This window comes from Sus scrofa, chromosome 2 (assembly GCF_000003025.6).
Source record: "Sus scrofa isolate TJ Tabasco breed Duroc chromosome 2, Sscrofa11.1, whole genome shotgun sequence".
Taxonomy (NCBI): Eukaryota; Metazoa; Chordata; class Mammalia; order Artiodactyla; family Suidae; genus Sus; species Sus scrofa.
In genome coordinates this window covers 84,622,571-84,646,721 of record NC_010444.4, presented here as the reverse complement: position 1 = coordinate 84,646,721, position 24,151 = coordinate 84,622,571, and the positions used below count along the sequence as shown (strand labels likewise).

The 24,151-nt window shown below is 41.8% G+C and overlaps 1 protein-coding gene across 4 annotated transcripts in view; it reads right to left on the bottom strand.

Moving 5' to 3' along the window:
- ANKDD1B (ankyrin repeat and death domain containing 1B) overlaps positions 1-24,151 on the bottom strand; it is a 68,724-nt gene that overhangs the window by 43,098 nt on the left and 1,475 nt on the right. For 3 of the 4 annotated variants that reach the window (XM_013994918.2, XM_013994917.2, XM_013994922.2), the window contains exons 2-5: positions 22,133-22,236; positions 17,737-17,835; positions 7,737-7,835; positions 7,546-7,650 (exon numbers count right to left, since the gene is read on the bottom strand). In XM_013994918.2, the coding sequence (XP_013850372.2) occupies positions 7,546-7,650; positions 7,737-7,835; positions 17,737-17,835; positions 22,133-22,236 (407 nt within the window). The remainder of the gene's footprint in view (positions 1-7,545; positions 7,651-7,736; positions 7,836-17,736; positions 17,836-22,132; positions 22,237-24,151) is intronic. The other variant, XM_013994919.2, reaches the window with a different exon arrangement.

Below are 24,151 nucleotides of genomic sequence, written 5' to 3'. Positions count from 1 at the left end.
GAGGGATGTTGATGTGCAATTTTGTTGGAGAAGAAACCTCAAATGCAGAATCTTTTGATTATGGTAATTTTTCCAACTTTTCACATTGCCAAGGGAGACTGCATCTTCAAGAGCCAAAAATGTCATCAAAAACAGTGAAAGAGCCATAGAAAACTCAATTTTATAACTCAAGATATTTAAAAGCAGGAAAGGACGTTAGAGTGGCAAAATGGAGGCAGAAGTATTTTCTTCAACTAAAGAAAACATTTACAATTTGGCTTGGTGTGTTAATAACTAAAAAGCTCGGCAAGATGCTTGATGTGAAAAACAAAACACAAGACTCTTTATAACAAGGTTCCTGAATTGGAGATTTATCTATCATCTGACCGCCTGCTGGTACAAGATAATAAAAAGATAATGGTCACTGTTAACTTGACATAACAGCTCATGATTCCCCAACAACTTAAAGAAAAAGGAAGAAAAAGTGCTAAAAATTTTAAGAAGTGCATAGGGATCAGCCCTACAGGGCTCTGTATTCATGCATGTAGGGAGGCTGGAGAAACAAATTGGCATCAAAAATTCACCTCCTGTATGTTCTTGAGCCAGGTGTGTTATTGCCTGTTAGACCTACAGCCCCAACTCTTCAAAGATTGAAGTCTTGACTCATCACCACTCTTAGTAAATTACTAAGGAAGGGCAAAGGGAGAGACAGAGACAGCTCAGGGTCCCCTGTTTGCTGGCTGGGTGATAGACACATAAGAACAAGATCTAGTCTTGAGCCACACACAGCTCCTAGGAAATGGCAGACCCCAAATTATTACATCTGGCTCATACAAATATCTGTAAATAACAAGTAAATGTCCATATAAACAAATCACAAAAAAGAGGAGATGAGAAATACTGTTTATATGCTAGATAAAAACATTTAGGCATATACTCTTATAAACCAATCACTCATTCATTCAACAATGATTAATATGTTACAAATTAAGCCATTAATATCAATTATTATATATCAGTCAGTTATTGAGCTAAGGAAGAGTGGCCCTGGAGTTCCTGTTGTGGTGCAGTGGAAACAAATCTGACTAGGAACCATGATGTTGAGGGTTCGATCCCGGGCCTTGCTCAGTGGGTTAAGGATCAGGCATTGCTGTGAGCTGTGGTGTAGGTCACAGAGGCAGCTTGGATCTTGCATTGCTGTGGCTGTGGCTGTGGCTGTGGCTGGCAGCTGTAGCTCCCATTGGACCCCTCACCAGGGAACTTCCATATGCCATGAATGCAGCCCTAAAGAGGAAAAAAAAAAAAAAAAAAAAAAAAAAAGAAGAGGGCCCTGTCCTCAAGAAGCTCAGAGTCTGTTAGGGAAGACGGACACATAAGCAAGTGATTCTAATGAAATGTAAGAACTGAGTCCTGGTGCAATATGGGGGGACATAATTCAGTGTGAGTGTGTTTTTTGGCTGGGGAGGCAGGTGACAATAGACGGTGGGAGAAGGCATTTAAAGGTTGCTAACACACTGGAACGGGAGAAAAGAGCACTGGTGACCTATCTCCTGCCCTCATCTTTTCCACCAGAGAACAGCCCATGTGTCCCATTTTTGTGGAGCTGTTCCTTGTAGCTCCTGCCTCTTCTATCATCTACCTCTTGGCCACAGTGTTTGCTTCAGGGACAGTCATGTGCCAAGCCAGGCCAATCGGAGTCGCCTTTTTTTCTGGTACATTCTATTTTTACCCTGGAGTCATCAGCTAAGCTGTCAGTAGCCCTCTTGGATACTGAGGAGGAGCTGTCTGATAAGGAGACCCCCCCCCCAACCTAAGAATGAAGCCAGCATGGTGGAAAACAGAGATGAGAAATGGGAGAAGAGACAAAGAGCCCTAATGACATCATTGGAGCTCCTGGATTCAGACATACCTGAAGCTACCCCTGCCTGAAGTTTTTCACTGAATAAGTCAATAAATCCCCTTCCTTTTAAAGTTCTTGGAATAGCTTGAGTTGAGCCTCTGTCACCTTTCATAGCAGGGGTTCTTTATCTCACAGAATTATGAAAGTGACTTCAATGCCCACCAGGAGGTCTTTTTAGGTTCCACTACATATTCCAGACTCACAAAGTTATCACAGGCCACATCACTCTACTCAGAAGACGTAGGACACAAACCACAGCTTGGCAGCGTCAGCTGTTCCTCTTCGTGCCATGTTCTGCACAGCTGTCCAGGAGCTGTTGCCGGTGCCCCCTTGTTTCCTGGCAACAGCTCAGTTGCCAGGAAACAAGATCCACACTGAGCAGGTGTGGGAGCCACCCTGCCTTTGAAGGCTGGAGCCCCATAGGAAAAACCGCTCTTATAACTCCTCTGGGGTAGCTTCCAGGTCCCTGCAAGGGTAATGCCGGGCTAGCTGCAAGAGTCAGTGCACTTCTCCCAGTGCACTGAGAGAAGCTCAAAGTAGGGCTTCTCCTCTCTAGTCACAGTTCATCTAAGTTCAGATGCGGTTTACCAATCAGGGGTCATTTTTATCCTAAATAATGCTGCTTAGTAACAGCTAATATTGTATCCTTGTCTTGTTTGCAGGGACACAGAGTCGGAAAGTTAACCAATGTTTAAATTTTCATGCGGAAGGCAAGGGGGTTTTGTTAGCCTTTTACCCACAGAGGCCATAAATAATACAGGAGTGGGTCATGTCCTGGAGTGGACATTTGTTGCTTTTGTCTCCATGCTTCTTTCTTGTAACAGCACTTTGATTTTCCTTGGGAGAACCTCTCACATATACACACACACATACCAAGCCATTTAGTTCATGTAATGCTGTTAATTACTGGGATTTACCTGCCACATTAAGTGATCACATAATCCATGCTGGTCACAGTGATTGGTTAGGATGGGGCAAATCATTCAGGCAGAGCCACACAGAATTGTTCCTGGGATTTATACATGAATATTTGATAAGCGATGAATTTTATTTCTTATGAATCGAAATCCCTAACAATATCTATCAGATTATAAACTTCAGGCTGCTAACAGTCATCTTTCCCACCATGTGGAGAGTATATTTATCAATAATGCCAACATAGATACAGCCAAGAGTTGAGGGGAAAAAGGGCTGGATCCAGCCACGCCTGAAGCCAGAAAGACAGACCCTCAAACTCTTTAGTTAGGAAGTGGTAAATTACCTTTAATGTTTAATCTAGATTAAACTGGATTTTTGTCACTCATAACAGGGAGAATTCTAACTAATACATATTTAACAGTCTGGGGAAAAACACTACTAGAACTATCTGAAGTCTGTTCAACTTTAAAATGGCCTTACTCTTTATCCTTGGTTGCTACAAAGTCTAGCATTTTTGCATGGCTAAATGAAGTGACAGAGGACCCACCCACAAAGAAAATCTAGTCTGGTAGAAATGGGAGGTTATCAAAGATGAAACATTTTTCCTTGCCAAGAAAACAGCTATTGCTTTAAACTTTGGATGCCCTTTAAAAAATGTTATCATCAAGAAAAAACAAAAACAAAAACTGAAAGCCAAATTACACAAAATAAGGACATTTAAAGTAATCCATATCTTACAAGCATAATAAAGGTAGCATAAAGAAAGATGAGGTGACAGTAAAATAAGATATAAATCTTTTCTCCCATCTCTACTACATCTTATTAGGTAAAATAACAGGGATTTCAAAAATGTGGTTTTTGGGGGGTATTTTTGTAAAATATGGTTCCTTATGTCTTATTCCACTTGTTAACCACCCAACTCTTGTTAAAGTATGTTCAAGTCGGCCTCTAACCAATGCAGTCTCACAGGCTTGCCCCACACTTGGAAGGCAGGGAGATTTTCCAGCCAGAAGGACTATGGAACCTGGTGTCAGAGCCTCAGGCTTCAGGCCTCAGACAAATAACAACACCTTCCTGGTTCAAGATCCTGATTCCCTTCCTGAGTGAAAATAAAGAGGGTCCAGAATTCTTGGGCCTTTTCCCCTTTCTTAACTTAATGTGTATCTAACCTAATATGTCTTAATTCAGTGCACTTAAATTTTTTGCACATGAATAAGTCTGAGGAATTGCAATTATTCATTAGAAAGTATTTTGCAAGGTTACTGCCAGAATTTTTTGACAGGTTACCAAGTTCAGCAAGTTTCGCAACCATTCATTAATGGGGTACCCAAAGTCCAACCCGACTGTCCCTTCCCACGGGATCCCAGAGAGGGTACCCTGGAGGGCTTCCTGGGAGAGGAGGCTGGTGGATGCCAGCAAGAAGCCCATAAGTGCCTCCTGGGCATGTCTACACCCCATGACATAGTCCTTCACCCTGCCATCAAGAATTCACAGCAGAACCCCTGCAAAAGGGGAAACCAGCAGGTCCCTGAATAAGGAGAGATTTGAGAGAAGAAAAGAACATTCAGTAAAAAGTGGTCAAAGAGCATCGAGTTGAATACAAAGGCATAGAACTGGCGAGGATGGAGGCCACGGGGATCGTTCTCCCCAGATGGGAGGCCATAGGTTAGATTAAATCTAAGGCTGTTAGATGTGGGCTTCACGTCTACAAAGGAAACTATGTCTTTTCAAATCCTCTCATGCTCATTATTCCCAGCCCTCCAGAAAAAGATGCTTCTTTGCATTTTGATCTCTAGAGACTTCCTAGATAGGAATATTGCTTTAAACTGACAGAGGATCCCCTACATATGCAGCTGAAACCAACCTAACACTGTAGCACTAAATTCTCACAAATACTCAATAAACATTTGAGTGGCCTCTTAGGCCACTGCCTTCTGTGTCCCTCCCTCTCCAAACATTTTAATCTGAGTACTTATTTTTGATCACTAGGTGAGAGTTTACAGGTAGATTCAAAATATCTAGACTACTTTACCCATAATTTTTCCTGGCTGCTCTATAATCTCTCTCCCCTGGAGAGGCCACATGATTCTAGAGCTATGTATGGAGTTGGAAGAAACCTCAAAATATTTCCCAGTACCCTGCACCTCTCCCATCCCACCCAATCTCTTCTGGGCCTAGTTAAATACATTTTATTCACAAAGACCACCTCCCAGTAAGGCTTTCTTTGTTAGCTTTTGGAGTTCCCTCTAGGCTAATAAGAAGGATTACTAACCCTGGACAGGTACACAGCCTCTTGATCACTCTGTTGATAAGGAACTAGACAAGAGGGCCAGCTGTGAAGGAGAAGCAGTCTTTTCTATCCAGTGTGTTTCATGAGCTCCACCAGACCCTCAAGCAAATTCAGATGGGAAACCCAGTGAAGAATCAATTTACCCTGAGCTCCTGATCCCAGTTTCTACTGGCTTTTGCCAATATCCTTAACCCCACTCACAGATCTGAGAAAAAGGTTAGACTTTTTCTTTTCCATTGACCAGTCCAGGTTTTCTTAGGACTAAAATTGGACTCAGAGATTCTCCTCTCCTTCAATGGCCCAGTGGACTCTATTTGCTCATTCCTCCTATGTCTCTAAATCCATCTTTATTGTAGGATCTCTCAGCTGCACATCTGGCCCTGCATAGTTTGCTGCCAGGGCCCCTCAGCCCTTGCCCCAACAGAGTAGGAAGAAGAGGGATGGAACAGAACAAGGAAGGCTGCTGGCCAGCAGAAGGTCCAAAAGTGGGGAAGGCTCCCTGCAAACTTGCTTTGGTCTTGGAGCCCCTTTAGCCTGTCTGATCGTCCCCACACACAGCTGTCGCCCATGAAAGCATCCGGAGCCAAAGAAAAGGAGGACAATCCTGCGTCTCATACAGAACAGGTTCTGAACACATATCTGCTGACCTGAACCTAATGGAATTCATTCACAGGCCACACCCCTAAGTTGGCATGGATCAAACTGGAATATCTGACTTCCTCATCCTGACATTCAGTGCTATTTGACTATGTTTGAGGAAATCAGACAGCATTTTACCCAAGAATAATCGTTACAATAACTACTATTTAGTGAGCACTTACCACATGCCAAGCTTTTTGCTAGGTGCTTTATAGTCATTAACTCACTTAAGCATTCCAACAGTGGCTGCTCTGATACTACCACATAGGAAAGCCTAGGGGTGGTATCTGATTGGAAAGGGGTGGTGGAATGGTTTATCATTCTGCTCCCTGGCAAAGGTATTTATATATAAGATTGAGGAAGTATCGAAAATCTTATATCAAAGAATGGAGGTATGGGAGTTCTCGTCGTGGCACAGCAGAAACGAATCCGACTAGGAATCTTGAAGTTGTGGGTTTGATCCTTGGCCTTGCTCAGTGGGTTAAGGATCTGGCATTGCCATGAGCTGTAGTGTAGCTCACAGACGCGGCTCGGATCTGGCATTGAGGTAGCTGTGGATGTGGCTGGCTGTAGCTCCAATGTGACCCCCCAGCCTGGGCATTTCCATATGCTTTGGGTGCGGCCCAAAAAAGCAAAAAAAAAAAAAAAAGAGGAGGTATGGCTGATAAAAAATGACATGGAGGTCAAGACATTTCCCCCCAGTCCTGACGTGGTGCTACTATGAAGTGGATCTTATTATTGCCATTGCACAGATTAAGATACTGAGGCTTTCAGCAGTTGGAGAACTTGCTAAAGCCACATATAGTTTAATATATGCCCAGACCTCAACCCAAGTCTGTCTGCCTCTAAGCTGTAAAAGTATAGTTGCTCAGTCTTACTCAGAAGTAAAAGAGATTTAGAGACTTTATTTGAAGAAATAGTTTTGTGGTTATTATTTTTAATACTAAGGTCAGAAAAAAATGTTAATTTTTTTTTCAAAAGAGGTGAAATAGCAGTTCCTGTTGCGGCTCACTGGGTTAAGAACCCGACTAATATCCATGAGATGTGGGTTTGATCCCTGGCTTTGCTCAGTGGGTTAAAGATCCAGTGTTGCTGTGAGCTGTGGTGTAGGTCACAAATGCAGCTCAGATCTGGTGTGGCTGTGGCCAGCAGCTGCAGCTCTGATTCAACCCCTAGCCTTGGGACTTCCATATGCTGCAAGTGCAGCCCTAAAAAGCAGAAAAATTGAATAAGTAAAATATCCCTTCTTTATAAGATTATTTTGGGGTTTAACAGTATAATTTGTTCATTCAGCAATGATTTGTTAAGCATTCATACATGCTAAGCCCTAGATCTCTCACTGAATTGATATGTGTACTTGGGTTTCCTGTGTACCGAGCACACTAATAAGTCCTCAACAAGTAGTAGTTATTATTATATTGCTTCTTAGGAAAAGAAAAATATATAGACAAATTTGGTGAAGTTGAGCTATATTCCATGGCTCATTACAGCATAGCCTTGGGTCAGATACATTCCCAAAAGGCCTGGCATAGCAGAGTGAAATACAGGCACGCAAACAGGGTGGCTATTGTCCACCCAGCCAGGATCAGGGAGTAGAGGCTGCATCCTCAGTACCTCCTGCCCTGGCCCCATGCAGGAGTCAGGGCCTCCAACCAGCACCAGCACTTCCCCTCTGTTCCGAGGTCTGCAAGGGTAACAGAGGAGCCGGCCACTGGGGAGGTCTGTCTGTGCTGGCTGCTTTGGCAGTTCCAGCAGGGGCAGGGGGGAGGCAGGGTTTGGTGGGGGTGTGTAGAGGCCTGTGCCACCACAGCAAACACACCTCATCAGGCTGGTCCAGGTCCTTCAGGTGCAGATCTTGAATGAGGTACTCCACAATGCGCACATTATTGCTCTGAGACGCCAAGTGGAGGGCATTCATTCCATCCTAAAAAGAGCCACAGCAATCTCAGGACTTTCCTCTCCTGCACTGGGAGGAGAGAGCATGTGTCCAGGGGTGACCCACATACCTACCTGATTCTTGGCTCTCTGGTCTGCTCCAGCTCTCACCAGCATGAGCATGACCTCAAGGCTTCCAGACCAGGCAGCAAGGTGAATTACTGTCAAACCATGCTTCCTCAAGAAAATAAGAAAGGAATCTATCACCTGGGTGAGTCACCATGATATCTCAGTCAACAAAAGCCAAGGAGTTCCCTGGTGGCCTAGTGGTTACAGAACTGGCATTGTCAATGCTGTGGCTCTGGTTGCTGCTGTGGCATGGGTTTGATCTCTAGCCCTGGAACTTCCACATGCTGCAGATATAGTCCCCTGCACCCTAAATCCCTCCCCCCAAAAAACCAAAAGCCAGGGTCATACTTAACTGTTGAAAATTAAGAAATGAGAGCGTTTAATAAACAGCAAAAGTGATATTTCAATTCTATGGGAAAAATGAACATATTTAATAAGTAGTATAGATACAAGTGGTTCCTCATCTGAAATAAAATAAAATAAAATCCTATATATAAGCAATGAGATCCTGCTGTGTAGCACTGGGAACTATGTCTAGTCACTTATGATGGAACATGAATGATAATGTGAGAAAAAAGAATGTATACATGTATGTGTAACTGGGTCACCTCGCTGTATAGTAGAAAACTGACAGAACACTGTAAACCAGCTATAATGAAAAAAAAATAAAAATCATTATATGTTTTAAAAAATCCTATATATGGAGTTCCTGCTGTGGCACAGTGGATCTGGCTTCTCTCTGTGGCATTGGATCCCCAGCCTGGTACAGTGGGTTAAAGATCCATTGTTGCTGCAGCTGTGGTGTAGGTCACAGATGTGGCCCAGATTCAATCTCTGGCCCAGAAATTTTCATATGCTGTGGGTGCAGCCAAAAAGGGAAAAAATAAATAAATGAATAAATAAAAATAAAAATCAACATTACCTTATACATGCAAAAAAGCACACAAACAATAAATATATCAGGAGAAAATCTAGCTTATATTATACAGTGTCTTTTTTTTTTTTTTTAATGGTCACACCCACAGCTTATGGAAATTCCTGGCCCAAGGACTGAAACTATGCTGCAACTACAGCAATGCTGGATCCTTTAACCACTGCACCAGGCCAGGGATCAAACCTGCACCTCTACAGCAACCTGAACCACTGCAATCAGATTCTTACCCCACTGTGTCACAGAGGGAACTCCAACTTTCTTAATTCATAAGTTATAAAAGGGAAGAGCTGATAAACAAAGTCAATAAACAAATGATAGGTGTTTAATGTATCCTAATAAAGATGAATGATTACTTTCTGTAACATATGAGGTATTCTTACATACCAACAAGAAAAAGGCAACCAAATCCATTGAAAAATGAAGCAAAAAAGGTGTTCTCATAAAGTATTAGTGGAAATGAAACCATTATAGTTTAAGCAATCTGGCAATATCTATTAAAATTTTAAATACAACCAGTAATCCCACTTCTGGGACTCCACCTTGTGAAAATAAGTTTTATTAACTTATTTATTTATTTATTTATTTACCTAATGTTCTATAAACAAGGTTATTAACTGCAACCCTTAAAGCTGAGTGCAGGTAAATGTCCATCAATACTGGAACACTGAACAAATCAGGGAACAGTCATACCACAACACGTAGCCATTAAAAATAATGAATTATAGGAGTTCCCGACGTGGCACAGTGGAAATAAATCTGACTAGCATCCATGAGGATGCAGGTTCGATCCCTGGCCTTGCTCAGTGGGTTAAGGATCTGGTGTTGCTGTGAGCTGTGGTGTAGGTCACAGATGCAGCTTGGATCCCGCAATGCTGTGGCTGTGGTGTAGGCTGGCAGCTGTAGCTCCAATTGTACGCCTAGCCTGGGAACCTCCATATGGCACAAGTGCAGCTCTAAAAAAAAAAATAAGAATTACAGCTATAACAAGTGACTTGAGGAGGTTTCCATGAGGTAGCTGTTAAATGCATAAAATAAGATGCAAAGAAAATATAATTCCAATTTTTTTTAAAACCAATGACCAAAAAACTCATGTGTGTATATGTATAGATCTGTATTTACTATATAATAAGTTAGTAAGAAGGTAGATAGATAACAATATGGACACGATTATATACGCATGAAGAAAAGGACAGAGATAAAACCACACATAGATGCCGCACTGTTAAATGTAGTTACTAGAGAAGAGGAAGTTAAGCAAAGAAGAAAAAACAAAAACAGAGGACTGAAGTCAGCCTGCTTGTTTCCTCTTATTTCTGTCAAAATAAAGTCTGAGGATCTAATGTATAGCATGATGACTATAGTTGAAGACACTATTGTATAGAATTGAAATTTGCTAAGAGAGTAGAATTTAAATGTCCTCATCAAAAAGAAAAAGAAATGCATGAAATGATGAGTGTGTTACTTAACTAGATGCAAGGCATCCTTCCACAATGTATATATACACCCAATCATCATGACATTCACTTTAAATGTATTACAATTTTATTTCTCAAATATATCTCAATAAAGCTGACAAAATTAATCTATTTTAAAATGAAACCAAACAACAACAAAACCCACAGGGCTTATGAGGGAATGGCGCAGAGGCTCAACACTCAAAAACTCTGAGAGGACCCTGCTATGGACTGAATTTTTGTGTCCCTTAACAAATCATATCTTTTTTTTTTTTTTTTTTTTTTTTTTGTCTTTTTAGGGCCACACCCGCAGCACATGGAGGCTCCCAGGCTAGGGGTCGAATCTGAGTAGCAGCTGCCAGCCTACACCACAGCCACAGCAACACAGGTTCTGAGCCACATCTGTGATCTACACCATAGCTCATGGCAACGCCAGATCCTTAACCCACTGAGCAAGGCCAGGGATAGAACCTGGGTCTTCATGGATGCTAGTCAGATTCGTTAACCGTTGAGCCATGACGGGAACTTCAATAATTCATATCTTGAAGCTTAATCCCCAATGTGCTGGTATTTGAAAGTCATGCCTTTGGGAGATAAGTAGGTCATGAGAGTGGAGCCCCATGAATGAGATTAGTGCCCTTATAAACAGACACCAGTGAACTGGCTTTCTCTCTCTGCTCTTCACTGAGAGTGGACAGAAACACAGGCAGCTCTCATGAGACACTGGAAGTGCTGTCATCTTGATCTTGGACTCTCCAGATTGTTGAGAAATAAATGTTGCAGAAGCCACCTAGCCTATGGTGTATTTGTACAGCAGCTCAAACTAAGATCCTAATAAAAACCGTAGTACAATTGTACATGTAAAATGTGAGGTATTTAATCACAATAAATGTAGTACTCAATCTTGAAAAAAAAAATCATGCATTACCTCTGTAAAAGTGCCTTGCAACAAGTAAGCCTTCTCAGCACATTTTATTTGTCTCTCATCATCAACTGTATTTGTATTCCTTGACACCGGTTTTCTAAATGGACACAGTATAAATAAATAAACAAGGAATGAGGGTCTGTGGGGGACTGCCATTTGTGAAGTATTTAAGCCTTTTGGCAGTTATTTTGGCTGCCCCAGAAACTGCAATAATGTATTTGCTTAATCTCTATAAAGTTCACGTATGGAGAAGTGAAAAAGCAAGTTCTAAATTATTGAGATGTTACTCTAATAAAACTATGATTGTCACCTGGGGGGTGATTTTGCCTCCAGGGTCATTTGGAGATGTCTAGAGATACTTTTTCTTTTTTGGCCACACCTGCGGCATGGAAAAATTCCTGGGCCAGGGATCAAACCCATGCCACAGAAATGACTTGAGTCACAGCAGTGACAATGCCAGGTCCTTAACACACTGAACCACCGGGGAACTCCTGGAGATACTTTTGACTGTTATGACCTAGGGCAGATCCCGGCATCTGGTGGGCAGAGACAACTGTAAAACATCCTACAATCCCAAACATCCTCAATAACCAAAAAAAAAAAAAAAAAAATCATCTGGCCAAAATGTCTTAGTGCCACTGTTGAGAAACCCTGCTCTAAATGTACATACTCTATAAAATTTACATTTCAGCTGTCACACTACACAGTGTATTTAAGTCTATTTACATACTTACAAATTCAGTATGAAAAAAAAATGCTTTCCAAGTCTTGCAATTTTCCCCAAGAAACAATAATGTACAATAACTAGTAGAGGTTCTTCAAGAAATTTTACCCCTTAATTTAACCTTCCCTATAAATCAATGTTCTACATCTAGTAACAATAATCTATTTTCACATTTTAAAAAAAAGGCCAGAAATATTTGGGATAAACGATAAATTATGTTTTGATAGAAGCTCTATTTTTCCTATTTCTAATATACAGCTTAAATCACACAATCCTTCTATCAGTTAATTATTGATATTTTGGGCACTTAGGGAAATACAATGCATACTTTGAAGTTGTTATAAATTTAAATAAATAATAGCCCTCTTTTTGCCAGAAAAGTATTTTCACAGCATTGGGAAGGCCTGGGAAGGACTGGGAGGTTGGGGTTAATAGATGCAAACTACTGCATTTGGAGTGGATAAGCAATGAGATTCTGCTGTATAGCACAGGGAACTATACTGGATCACTTATAATGGAACATGATGGAGGATAATATGGAAAAAAAGAATACATATAGATGTACGGTTGGGTCACTTTGCTGTGCAGCAGAAACTGAGAGAACATTGTAAATCAACTATAATAAAATTTTTTAAAAAGTAAAAAAAAAAAGAAGTTCTATTTTTCCATAAGAAGTCATCTCTAATTTTAAATCAGCTAACGCTTAAGGATTTTAAACACTCATCACAAAATCCAAAAGCAAGGAATTCAAGCAGCAAACAACTTGAGTCTCTGAAACCATAAATTCCAAAAGGAGCCATGGTTCCTCAGAAGCAAAGAATCATTCATCACAGATGTAAACTCTCTCACAAGGCCTTCGTAAAACTAAGTCTTCTGATAGGACACTGACATGCCTGAGGAGTTTATGAGCAGAAGTCATGGATCACACTCACAGTCAGCACATGATGCTCTGTGAAGTGTGAAATGCCCACAGACACTACAAGCTGTTCTCATCACCGGTCTGACGACAGGTGAAGTCAAGAGTTTCCCCTGGGGAACACTGGCACCTGAGGAGCTTCCCAGAGGGAAGAAGCTCTGAGAGCAGACACCTGTCATCCTCCAGCACCACCTGCGATCCACCTGGGATCCTGTTTCACATCTGGAGTAAGAGCTCCATTTATCTGCCTCTTCCCCAGATTCTGGGATGCTGCCCTCTTTGAACCTGGAGTCCCCAGCTTCAGGGCTATACGTGCGATCCTCAGCATTCAGCTTCTGAATTGGTACTTAGCTGCTACAGTCTCGGTCCCTGCTCCCCGATAGAGTGCTGGCTCCTCAAAGCAGGGGCTGTACTTCATGCCCGTACTTCCTAACCCCATCAGCCAGGGGTCTTGCTAAATCAAAGATTTGGATTCAGGACGTCTGCGTTTCTAATGAGCTCCCAGGTGATGGGAGTGTTCCTAGTCTCAGGACCTACTATGAGCAGCAAGGACTTATATCAAGTTGAATCCCCAGTAGTTGGTACTGATATGCACCCACAACAGGCACTGAAAAAAGATTAATGATGCAGGGATGGTAATTGCTGGCTCTTTGTAAAGAGGGGTTAGAAGTCAGAAGAGACATCTGCCAAGTCAAACTCAGGGTTCAACACGCAGATAAAGAAGTTGCCATGGAATTCCTATTGTGGCTCAGGGGTAACGAACCCCACTAGTATCCATAAGGATGAGGGTTCGCTCCCTGGCCTCGCCCAGTGGGTTAAGGATCTGGTGTTGCTGTGAGCTGTGGTGTAGGTCACAGACATGACTCAGATCCCATGTTGCTGTGACTCTGGCACAGGCCAGCAGCTGCAGCTCCGACTCAGCCCTAGCCTGGGAACCTCTATATGCCACGGGTACAGCCCTAAAAAGCAAAAAAAAAAAAAAAAAAAAAAAAAAAAAAAAAAAAAAAAGAGGAAGAAGAAGAAGCTGCAGTGCCTGGCCAAACATGGCATTTCTTGAATTATACAAAGCGTTTCATTAGTTATGCTCTAATGCCACTGTGAATAACTGATTTTAGTTACAGGAATAACTGTTAGGGAAACTTTCAAGGCAGAGTACAGAGATACATCAGGAATGATATTTCTTGCCTGACAGCATTTGAGTCCCACGAGGCAAAGTTTCAAGAAGCTGATGCTTGCCAGAGTCATGCTTCAAAAACATGGTAATACAAATATATGTTTGGAAAAGCCTCAGCAAGAACAAGTTGGTATAACCTCTCTTCATCATTTCATGTACAATGGATTTAACACTCTGACATAAACACAGTTCGTTTACTATATTGGACACAGAGCAATCCTCAGACATGCTGTTTAAAAGGTACTATTGAACCTGGGCAATGGTTACAACCATGTTTATTGTACAATTCTCTCCATTTCCACAGTATATTAAAGATTTGGGGTTATCATCCTGTTTGAGATGGCCTAAGTGCACTCCCGCCAAAGGCCACTAATATTTCTGGACAGAAAGCTTGAAATAGTTACTTGAGGACTCTGCGATGTACATTGTTGCAGGTAGATTGGGGAAGAAAACAAGAACTCAAAATATAAACACTCAGGGTTTCCTGATCTGTGGTTTTTTTCTTCCATGCCCTCCAGCTTGGACTTGGGGCAGTACAAATCGCAGAACTGCTCCCCTGGCCCCAGAGGAGCATCCCTTTCTGGTATACGGAGCAGAAGGGGCCCCCACAGGACAGAAAAGGTGGGGGGAAATCTGGAGGTGTTTTTTCTTCTGATTCTCCCACAGGCAAGCCTCAGTTCCAAAGCTGCAACCTCCCAGTAGAAGGGGCAGCAGCAGTGACTGGGCAAACACCTACATCTTTGATAGAGGGGATCCTTCTCTCTGACCGGGGGAACTGTGGTCAGAGGAGGAGGTTGGGTTTTTCCCTCTTAGTCCTGGAGGCAGACCTAACTGTGGGACGTACACAGCAGAGCTGGCAAGTACACTACACCCTTGGCTTTCTAGTGAGAGGACCTGGAAAAGGTGGAGAAGGGCCGTGCAGATGGAGAATGTGGAGGAGATGCTCTTGGAGAGGTGGGAGCTCAGGGAAGCAACTCCATAAAGCTGTGTATGTGCTCCTGGTGTCACCTCTGACCTATACATGCACCTGACCCTAAGGAGTGTGACAAACCTTGGGGAACTGAACTATGGGGTCGACCACTGCCCAGATCCACACTGGCTCATGGATGGCACCCGTGAGGGCCAGGTTTAAAGAGCACTGCAAAAGTGCTGGAAACTTGAGGGGACATTGGTATCACAGGGGTTGAAAAAAATCGGTCAGCCATATACAAGACTTCTCATAACTTATACTTAAATTCACTCGAAATGGATAGATTGAATGTAAAATACAAGGCTATAAAAGTTTTAGAAGAAAAGTATGAGAAATCTTCATGACCTTAAGTTAGGCAAATCATTCTTAGATATAATACCAATGGCTAGATTCATTTTTTAAATATTGGTGAATTGTATTTGATCCAAATTTAAAACTTTGGCTCTGTGGAGAAAAACTAAAAAGATAAGCTGCAGAGTGTGAGGAAATAGCTACAAATCACATACCTAACAAAGGGTTTGACTATATAGAATATACATAGAATATATAATGAATGCTCAAGACTCAATAATTAAAAAAAAAAAAAAAGGCAGGAGTTCCCTGGTGGCCTAGGAGTTAAGGACTTGGCATTTTCACGTCTGTGACTCAGGTTACTGCTGTGACTTGGGTTCTGTTTCTGGCCCGGGAACTTCTCCTGCCACAGGAGTAGCAAAACAAAAACAAGCCAAACAATCAAATTTTTTTAAGTCTAAAAGATCTGAATAGACATATCACCGAACAAGATATACAAATGGTAAATAACACAAGAAAATGTGCTTTAATAATAATTAACTATTAAAGAAATACAAATTAAAACCACAATGAGATGCCAATATAAACTGATAAGAACGGCTAAAATTAAGGGGGAACATAACAACATTGAGTATTGATGAGAATGTGGAACAAATGGAAATCTGGTACATTGCTGATGGGAATGAAAATGGCCCAGTTACTCTAAGGAAGTCTGGCAGCTTCTTTTTTTTCTCTTTAGGGCCACACCCATGGCATATGGAGGTTCCCAGGCTAGGGGTCAAATCGTTGCTGCCGGCCTACATCACAGCCACAGCAACGCAGGATCCGAGCCTTGTCTTTCACCTATACCACAGCTAATGGCAACACCAGATCCTTAACTGAGCAATGCCAGGGATCAAACCCGAAACCTCATTTCCTGTGCACCACAACAGGAGCTCCTAGCACCTTCTTATATGTAGCATACGATATGCCCTAGTAATCTTGCTAAGTATTTGCACTAGAGAAATGAAAACATATGCTTATACAAATACCTGTACATGAATGCTTACAGCAGCTTTATCTGTAATAGTCAAAAACTGGAAACAGGAGTTCCCGTCGTGGCTCAGTGGTTAACGAATCCGACTAGGAACCATGAGGTTGCGGGTTCGATCTCTGGCCTTGCTCAGTGGCTTAAGGATCTGGCGTTGCTGTGAGCTGTGGTGTAGGTAGCAGACTCAGCTTGGATCCCAAGTTGCTGTGGCTGTGGTGTAGGCTGGCAGTACAGCTCCAACTGGACCCCTAGCCTGAGGACCTCCATTTGCCACAGGTGTGGCTCTAAAAAGGCAAAAAGACCAAAAAGGAAAAAAAAAAAAACAAAAAACGAAACAATTCTAAGGTCTTCCAACTTACATATGGATATAATAAACTGTGGTACATCTATATGCTGGAACACTATTCAGCAAAAAAGGGAGGAATCACTGACAAATACAGCAATGAAGATGAACCTCAGAGAAATTTTGCTGAAAGAAGCCCACCAGTCTACTTGCCCACCAATATAAGAGCAATAAATTAGGCAGAAAGGGATGGTCTCCCCTGGAGGAACGAAGAGAAAAATCTCATCATTTTGAGTTCTAGGCCATGTATGTGATTGGCAACAAACCCAGTAAGATGACCAGTTGGTTTGAACTGACTTCATTCATTTATCTTCCAAAGACTTACTAAACACATCCTAAACCTAGGTCCTGTGAGACATGCGGGTAAGTAAAGCAATGCCAAGCCTTCCCCTCCTAAGAGTCAGTTCAGAGAAATAAAAGAGGATAGCTCTTCGGGACTCTTTCCAACAGTTTAAGAACCATGGCCCATTAGATTAACTAACAATCAAGAACCATGATCCACTGGACTAACTAAAAACCAAGGCTATCATTTACTTCTGCAACTGGAGATGATAAATATGCTGTTGGGTCTCTCCAGGCTCAGTGCTTTCCCTTTGCCATGGTAAAGTATTAAATGAGGTTGGGAAAAGTCAGTGGAAAACTTTCAGGGTAGATTTTCATATCTAGGCACATAAATAGTTAAGGTAATAAGTGCTTAAAAGACATGAACTCTGGAATCAGAGAAACTAGACCCAAATCCTGCCTCGACTCAGATGTAATTTTGGGGGCAAGATACTTAACCTCTCTGTGTCTCGAGTTCCTCATCTGTAAACTGGACATTATAGTAATACTTTTCTCACTAGGCTGAGCGGGCTAAATATCAAAGTCCTCAGACTGGTGCCTCGTACACAATATGTGTTTAGTATGCCTTATTTGAGTTCACGGGGGCAAGTCCAGATTTAATGTCCCCAAGTCCAGTTGGCTTCTGTCTTCCATGTCCCCAGTTACACTCTGGGCAACCATCTTCTAACAAATGCATGCTACTGGGAAAAATAAGTAAAAGCCTACATCCTACAGGGGACGGGGAAACCATTTAGTCACCAAATACAAAGAGCACAAAATATGTATATATTCTCTAAAGAGATCTTTCCAAAATGAACCCTGACAAGGGAAATATTTTGTGGGTATGCAAAGAAAAGATAACCCAAGTGGCCAGATTTCCCCCATTCGTCTGTTCCAGTCCATTCTGCCAAATGATGAACTTACCTTATCAGCAACATCCACCCTGGCCTTGTGATTGAGCAAGAAATCCACTGCAGATAAATGATTTGCCCCCACTGCAAAATGCAGGGCTGTGCGGTTCATCTGAGGAAACATAATTTGTGTTTTCAGTCATCTGACTGTTATTTAGCTTTCTTAAGATGCTTTTTCTTTCTTTCTTTTTTTTTTTGATGGGCAAGAAATAGATTTATTAAGACAGGACGATTGTGAGAGATGCAAGCAGGCAGGCAAAAAGGCTCTGCCCCCAGGATCCAGTGGGCTACTGTTTTATTATCCAAGGGGAGTGGGGGTCCCCTCTTCCTCAGATACTAATAGCCCCTCCTTAGTATCCGGTAAGGTGTGTATTCAAATCAGCAGAAGGGCGGTCCTCAACTCCTGCCCTTGGTCAGAATCTGAAGATTCTTTTTTCTTAAACAACCCATAATTTCCTATCAGGTGTTTGTATTTGGGTTATTTATCTATTCTTTGCCTTGCCTTTGAGAGTGATGAGAATTGTGCCCAGCATAAACTTGCATTTCTCAACTATGAGACAGATAATATGAGACTTTAGGATTCAAATGGAACATATGCCCCAAGCTGAAATCCACTGCATAACCTATCATTGACTGTAATGATATGATGGATTTCAACTAGATAGAGAATAAAAGCTGTACTTCTCCTGTATGCAATTGTTAATAATGGTAATTGTTTTTCTGCCTAAGATATACTTTTTTTCACTTTTAAGGTTTTATTAAAGTATAGTTGATTTACAGTGTTGTGTTAATTTTTGCTGTACAACAAAGTGTCCCAGTTACACATGCACATATACCTATTCTTTTTCAGAGCTGCCTAGGATATATTGATAACGCATAAAAAAATTTTTCCTGTAAATTCAATCCATATGTGGTCCTCCTTCTGCAATTTTTTGGACTGTAAATTTTACTCAAGCAAACAAATCAAGAAAGAAAGAGGGAGTTCCCATTGTGGCTCAGCAGGTTAAAAACCCGATGTAGTGTCCATGAGGAGGCGGGTTCGATCCCTGGCCTTGCTCCGTGGGTTAAGGATCCAGTGGTGCCCACAAGCTGTGGCATAGGTCACAGACGCAGCTTGTATCTGGTGTTGCCATGGCTGTGGTTAGGCCAGCAGCTGCAGCTCCAATTTGACCCCTAGCCTGGGAACTTCCATACACTGCAGGTGCAGTGGTAAAAAGAAAAAAACAAAACAAAACAAAAAAATCCCACAGAGTTCCTGCTGTGGCTTGGTAGGTTAAGAACCCAACTAGTATCCACGAGGATGTGGATTCTATCCCTGGCCTTGCTCAGTGAGTTAAGCATCCAGCATTGCCATGAGCTGCAGCATAGGTCACAGACACGGCTTGGATCTGGTGTTGCCATGGCTGTGGTGTAGGCCAGCATCTACAGCTTCAGTTTGACCCCCAGCCTGAGAACTTCCATATACCACACGTGCAGCCATAAAATTAAAAAAAAAAAAAAGGCAGCAACATGGATGGACCTAGAGATTATCATACTGAGTGAAATAAGCCAGACAAAGACAAATATCATATGATATCACTTTTATGTGGAATCTAGTAAAAATGATACAAAAGAACTTATTTATAAAATGGAAACGAACAGTTTTCAAAACCCATCTCGTGGTTACCACAGGTAACACATGGGGTGGGGGAGGGAAGAACTGGGAGGGTGGGATAACAGATATGGAACCTACTGTATGGCATAGGAAAATCTACTCAATAGTTTGTAATATGGGAAAAAAGAATGGATATATTTACATGTATGACTGATTCACTTTGCTGTACACCTGAAACAAATACGATATTATAAGCCAACTATATTCCAATAAAAAAAGGAAGGAAGTACGAGGGAAGAGAGAGAAAGAAAGAGGGGAGGGAGGAAGAAAGGAAGGGAGGGGAGAAAATACACAAAGAAAGAAAGCAAGCTATGAATATCTTTTGCTTCAAAGAAGAGCCAACTTGGTGCTCCCAACACCAAGTGATATCATGTGATACCAGACTGTCCAAGACAGCCTAATGTGCTTCCAACAATACATGTTTGCTTGTAAGTAAAAGACATGCCATATTTCTTATATTTTAGATACTGATTCTGCTTCTAAAGAATCTACAACCCTTTCACATAATTGATTGCAAAAATATGAGAACTATCTAAACATCTGCTTTCCCTGGTAGCTAAACTGGTGATAAACTAAGTTGGACAAAACATGAGTCATACTTGACATTGTCTGTGGTCACGAGCTAGGTTCTGTTATGTCAAATTGGGGCTTATAAAGTCCCCTTTGACTTTATTTGGGAATAAGGATACAAACCAAAATAGCATCCAAGATAATTCAATAAGCCACTTCCATTTTTTTTTTTATTTTGGTCTCTCTCTTCACAGATTTTAAGGAACTCTACAAGTAACCATGTCAACAATTTGCTATAAACAAGATTAAAGAGACATCATTAGAAAGCATAATATTAGTATAATTCATCAGGAGTTTATAATGAACTTGCTACACTGACTAGAAGTTTAAGTGTACTTCCTCTCTAGTACTTTAATATAAAAACATGGTTTAAAATATCAGAAAGTTGTACAGAAAAAATTTTCAAATGGTTATAAAAGTACATTAGGCAATCTATTTCCTGCCACTTGGAAACATGATTGTTGCTTCAATTATACAACTAATCTAGATATGACCTTTGAAAATCCTTGTTTGTTTAGTTTCTTTTTGCTCCCTCCCTTCCTTCCTTGATCTCCCTCCCCCCTTTCTTTGCTCCTAAAATTGTTATGCTGCAAAAATTTGCTATTTTTCTACTCTTTCCAGGATGTCTGTGGACAATGAATACTATATACACACAACATATCAGACACACATGCACACGCAATATACACAGAGACACAAAAAATTCCAGATACACATAAACACAGATCCCCTCACATACACAATGCATAACTGCTAAACATTGTTCTCCCGCACACAATGCATGACCTCAGTTTCTATAACCATACTGCTTGGGATAAGATCCAGGTTTTATGGAATGTGAAGTTTCTACTCTTTAGGAGCCTCTTTATTTTTTATTTTATTTTATTTAGTTATTTTTTTGTCTTTTTCTTTTTTTTTTCCTAGGGCCACACCGGAGGCATATGGAAGTTCCCAGGCTAGGGGTCTAATTGGAGCTATAGCTGCCGGCCTACACCATAGCCACAGGAATGTGGGATCTGAGCCTCATCTGTGACCTACACCACAGTCACGGCAACGCCGGATCCTTAACCCACTGAGCGAGGCCAGGGTTTGAACCTGCAACCTCATGGTTCCTAGTCGGATTTGTTTCTGCTGTGCCATGACAGGAACTCCACAGGAGCCTCTTTAAATTCAGAGTCAGAAAGTTTAACTGACTGACTGCAGTTAAAATTTTCTTACTTGTTCCAGATTTTACCAACTCATATAATAATAGGAACACACTGCTAGAGCCCTCCCAGTGCCCTGGAAGGAGTCTGTACAAGCAGAGGTCTTAAACTTTATGCTTCATTTCGCGTTAACCTCTGCCATCCCCACCATGAACCACTTCACAAATTGTCCTAAACCACTGGCATAGCCTCCAATCTGTTCGCTTTGATAAACCCTGCCTTGTAGGGCTGACAGGAAATCCCAACACAACCAGGCAGTAGAAATCCATGCTTCTGGCAGTGGACTTCTTCCCTACACCCAGGCACTCGAAGAACAAGGAAAAGTCAGCTTTCAGAAGGATAATGTGAGAAAAAGAATGTATATATGCATATACAAACATACATATATATATATATGACTGGGTCACTTTGCTGTACAGTAGAAAACTGACAGAACACTGTAAACCAAGCATAATGGAAAAAATAAAAATCATTAAAAAAAATTTAAAAAAGAAAAGGCCCCACTGTCCAACATGCAGATGCACTAGGTTTCAAAAGCAATAAAACGCAAACCCATGCTCTCCTTTGGATTTTAAATTTGGAAGGCCCCAACCACAAAGGACATCACTGGCAAGAAAACAATGATGAATTGTGTAGCAAGAGATGTTCTGCCTTTCCAGAATATGTGAGGCCAGAGTGATCCATCCACAGGCTACGATCCAGGATCAAGTCCAGGACCATAACCTTGAAAGCTGGCTTCACTGCCCACCCACAGACTGAGCACAGCTGCACATAAAGTCCTGAAAACTCTCCCTTGGCTTAGATCAATTAAACACCCAGGGCCTCTTCCACTGCTTGACTCCACTTTTAGCTAAAACATTCTGGAATTGCCAACAAAGGAGCTCTCCCTTATCTCATCCAGTACAATCATTTGTATTTTTATTTCAGTTAGACTGTGTAAACCCATGCCGCTATTTGTCATATTTGTGCCTTCTACTCACATGATTCACAGCATTAATGTTAACCTTCTTTTCAAACAGCTTCTCCATAAGATCCAAATTATTGCTTCTAGCAGCATTCTGGAAGCTTTTCTCATTTGGCAGCACTGAAAGGAGCAAGCGTGACAGAGGGAATTTAAGAGGGCTGAAGAGAAAGCAAACCTCATGTGGCAAACCTTGGAACTAAAATCTTGAGACAACAGCCTTGAGCCTTTCACATTCTGCTATTCTGGATGTGGGAACTTGGCTTCAATATTTTAGAAAGCTGTATTATCAAGATTCTACTTTCTCCTCACGCCGAAACTGTTTTCACTGCCTTCCTTAAAAATCTTCCTGGTCCCAAACAAAACATTATTCCCAAGGACCACCCTGAACTCAGCAATGAGGTATCTGGCTCTAGGAGGCTGAAGGGTGGCCGTGGACTTCCCAGAGGGCGTTATTTATAAAATGTTTGTGTAAGATTAGACAGGGAGGAGCCCAAACACTCCATACAAGCTTAGAGAGATAAAACTGATGTCTGCAGAGCCCCGTGCAGATGCCAGACCTGCAAAACAAAACCTTCACATGCTGCATATCATATAAACATACATGAAGGCTAAAAGGGATATGTTTTATTCTTTTTTTTTTTTTTTTTTTTGTCTTTTTGCCTTTTCTAGGGCTGCTCCCGCGGCATATGGAGGTTCCCAGGCTAGGGGTCTAGATGGAGCTGTAGCCGCCGGCCTACACCACAGCCACAGCAACGTGGGATCCGAGTCTCGTCTGCAACCTACACCACTGCTCACGGCAATGCTGGATCCTTAACCCACTGAGCAAGGTCAAGGATCGAACCCGCAACCTCATGGTTCCTAGTCAGATTCGTTAACCACTGCGCCACTGATGGGAATTCCTGTTTTATTCTCATTTATATGAAAGGAGATAAAAAGTAGATTCGCACTTTCAACTCTACACATTCCCATTACCATACACTATGAACATTACCTATCACACATATATACACATTCAGATGACAGGTTTTATGAAATAGACTAGAGAAGAGTCCAGGATTTACTGCTGTGTCTTTCTTTGTTTGTTGGTGGTGGGGGTTTTTTTGGTGATGTAAAAAATCTGGAAAGTTCTCAAGGGACAATCCCAACACTGGGGCATAAAGTCAGAACTGGAATGATCTGAAATCAGCAATAGACTATCTCCAAATAGAAAGGACCTACAAGAGGCTTTATGGATGTGTTTCCAGGTAGTTTCTCTAGTATCTGCCAAGGACTTTAGAACGCCACCCAGTCCAATCAAAGGCCAGGGGGTATATCTTCCTGGGCGATAGACATGTTCATTCTATTACCTGGACCACTCTCTTCCTTTCTACCACGACTTTTGCTACCACTCTCAATAACTTCAGCATCCACACAAGATGATTAATCCAGCACTTTGGTCTCTCCGTTCCCTTACCCCTCACCTCCAACAATCTTTCGTTACACCTGACCTCACCCCCTTGATGTCAGGGTCACACTTTGACATGGCCATCATCAGAAACTACCCTACCCCTGACATCTTCAAGAATCCCATTCGCTGACCCTGACCTCATCCATTCAGCTCACCAGCTCTAGTTTTCCCAGTCTAGAAACTCTTCGACCTCCTCAAGGCCTCCTCCATTCCACCCTTCTCAACCTCTTTTCCTATTCATCACCTGTTAGGCCTTTCATTCACTCCTCAACGAGTGTAGGTTGTATGGTCCATGTTTGAACTCATTTCCATGCAATACATTTACCTCCCTCATCAGAGTAGATGGCAGAATCCAATTTCTGAGATGAAACCCAACACCTGAGCTAAATGGTGCAGGAGGAGAACACAGCCATGCGGTGGTAGATACTGCTCGTGACCATCAGCATCTGATGCTTCTCTCCTATCTGAACACATGCCTAAGTACACTTCCCAGCCTGGCTGCAGGTAGGGGAGGTAGCAGAAATGATGGTGTGTCACTTGGGGCTAAGCCAGTGAAAATCCCCTGGGTCACTCTCCCTGTCGGGTCAA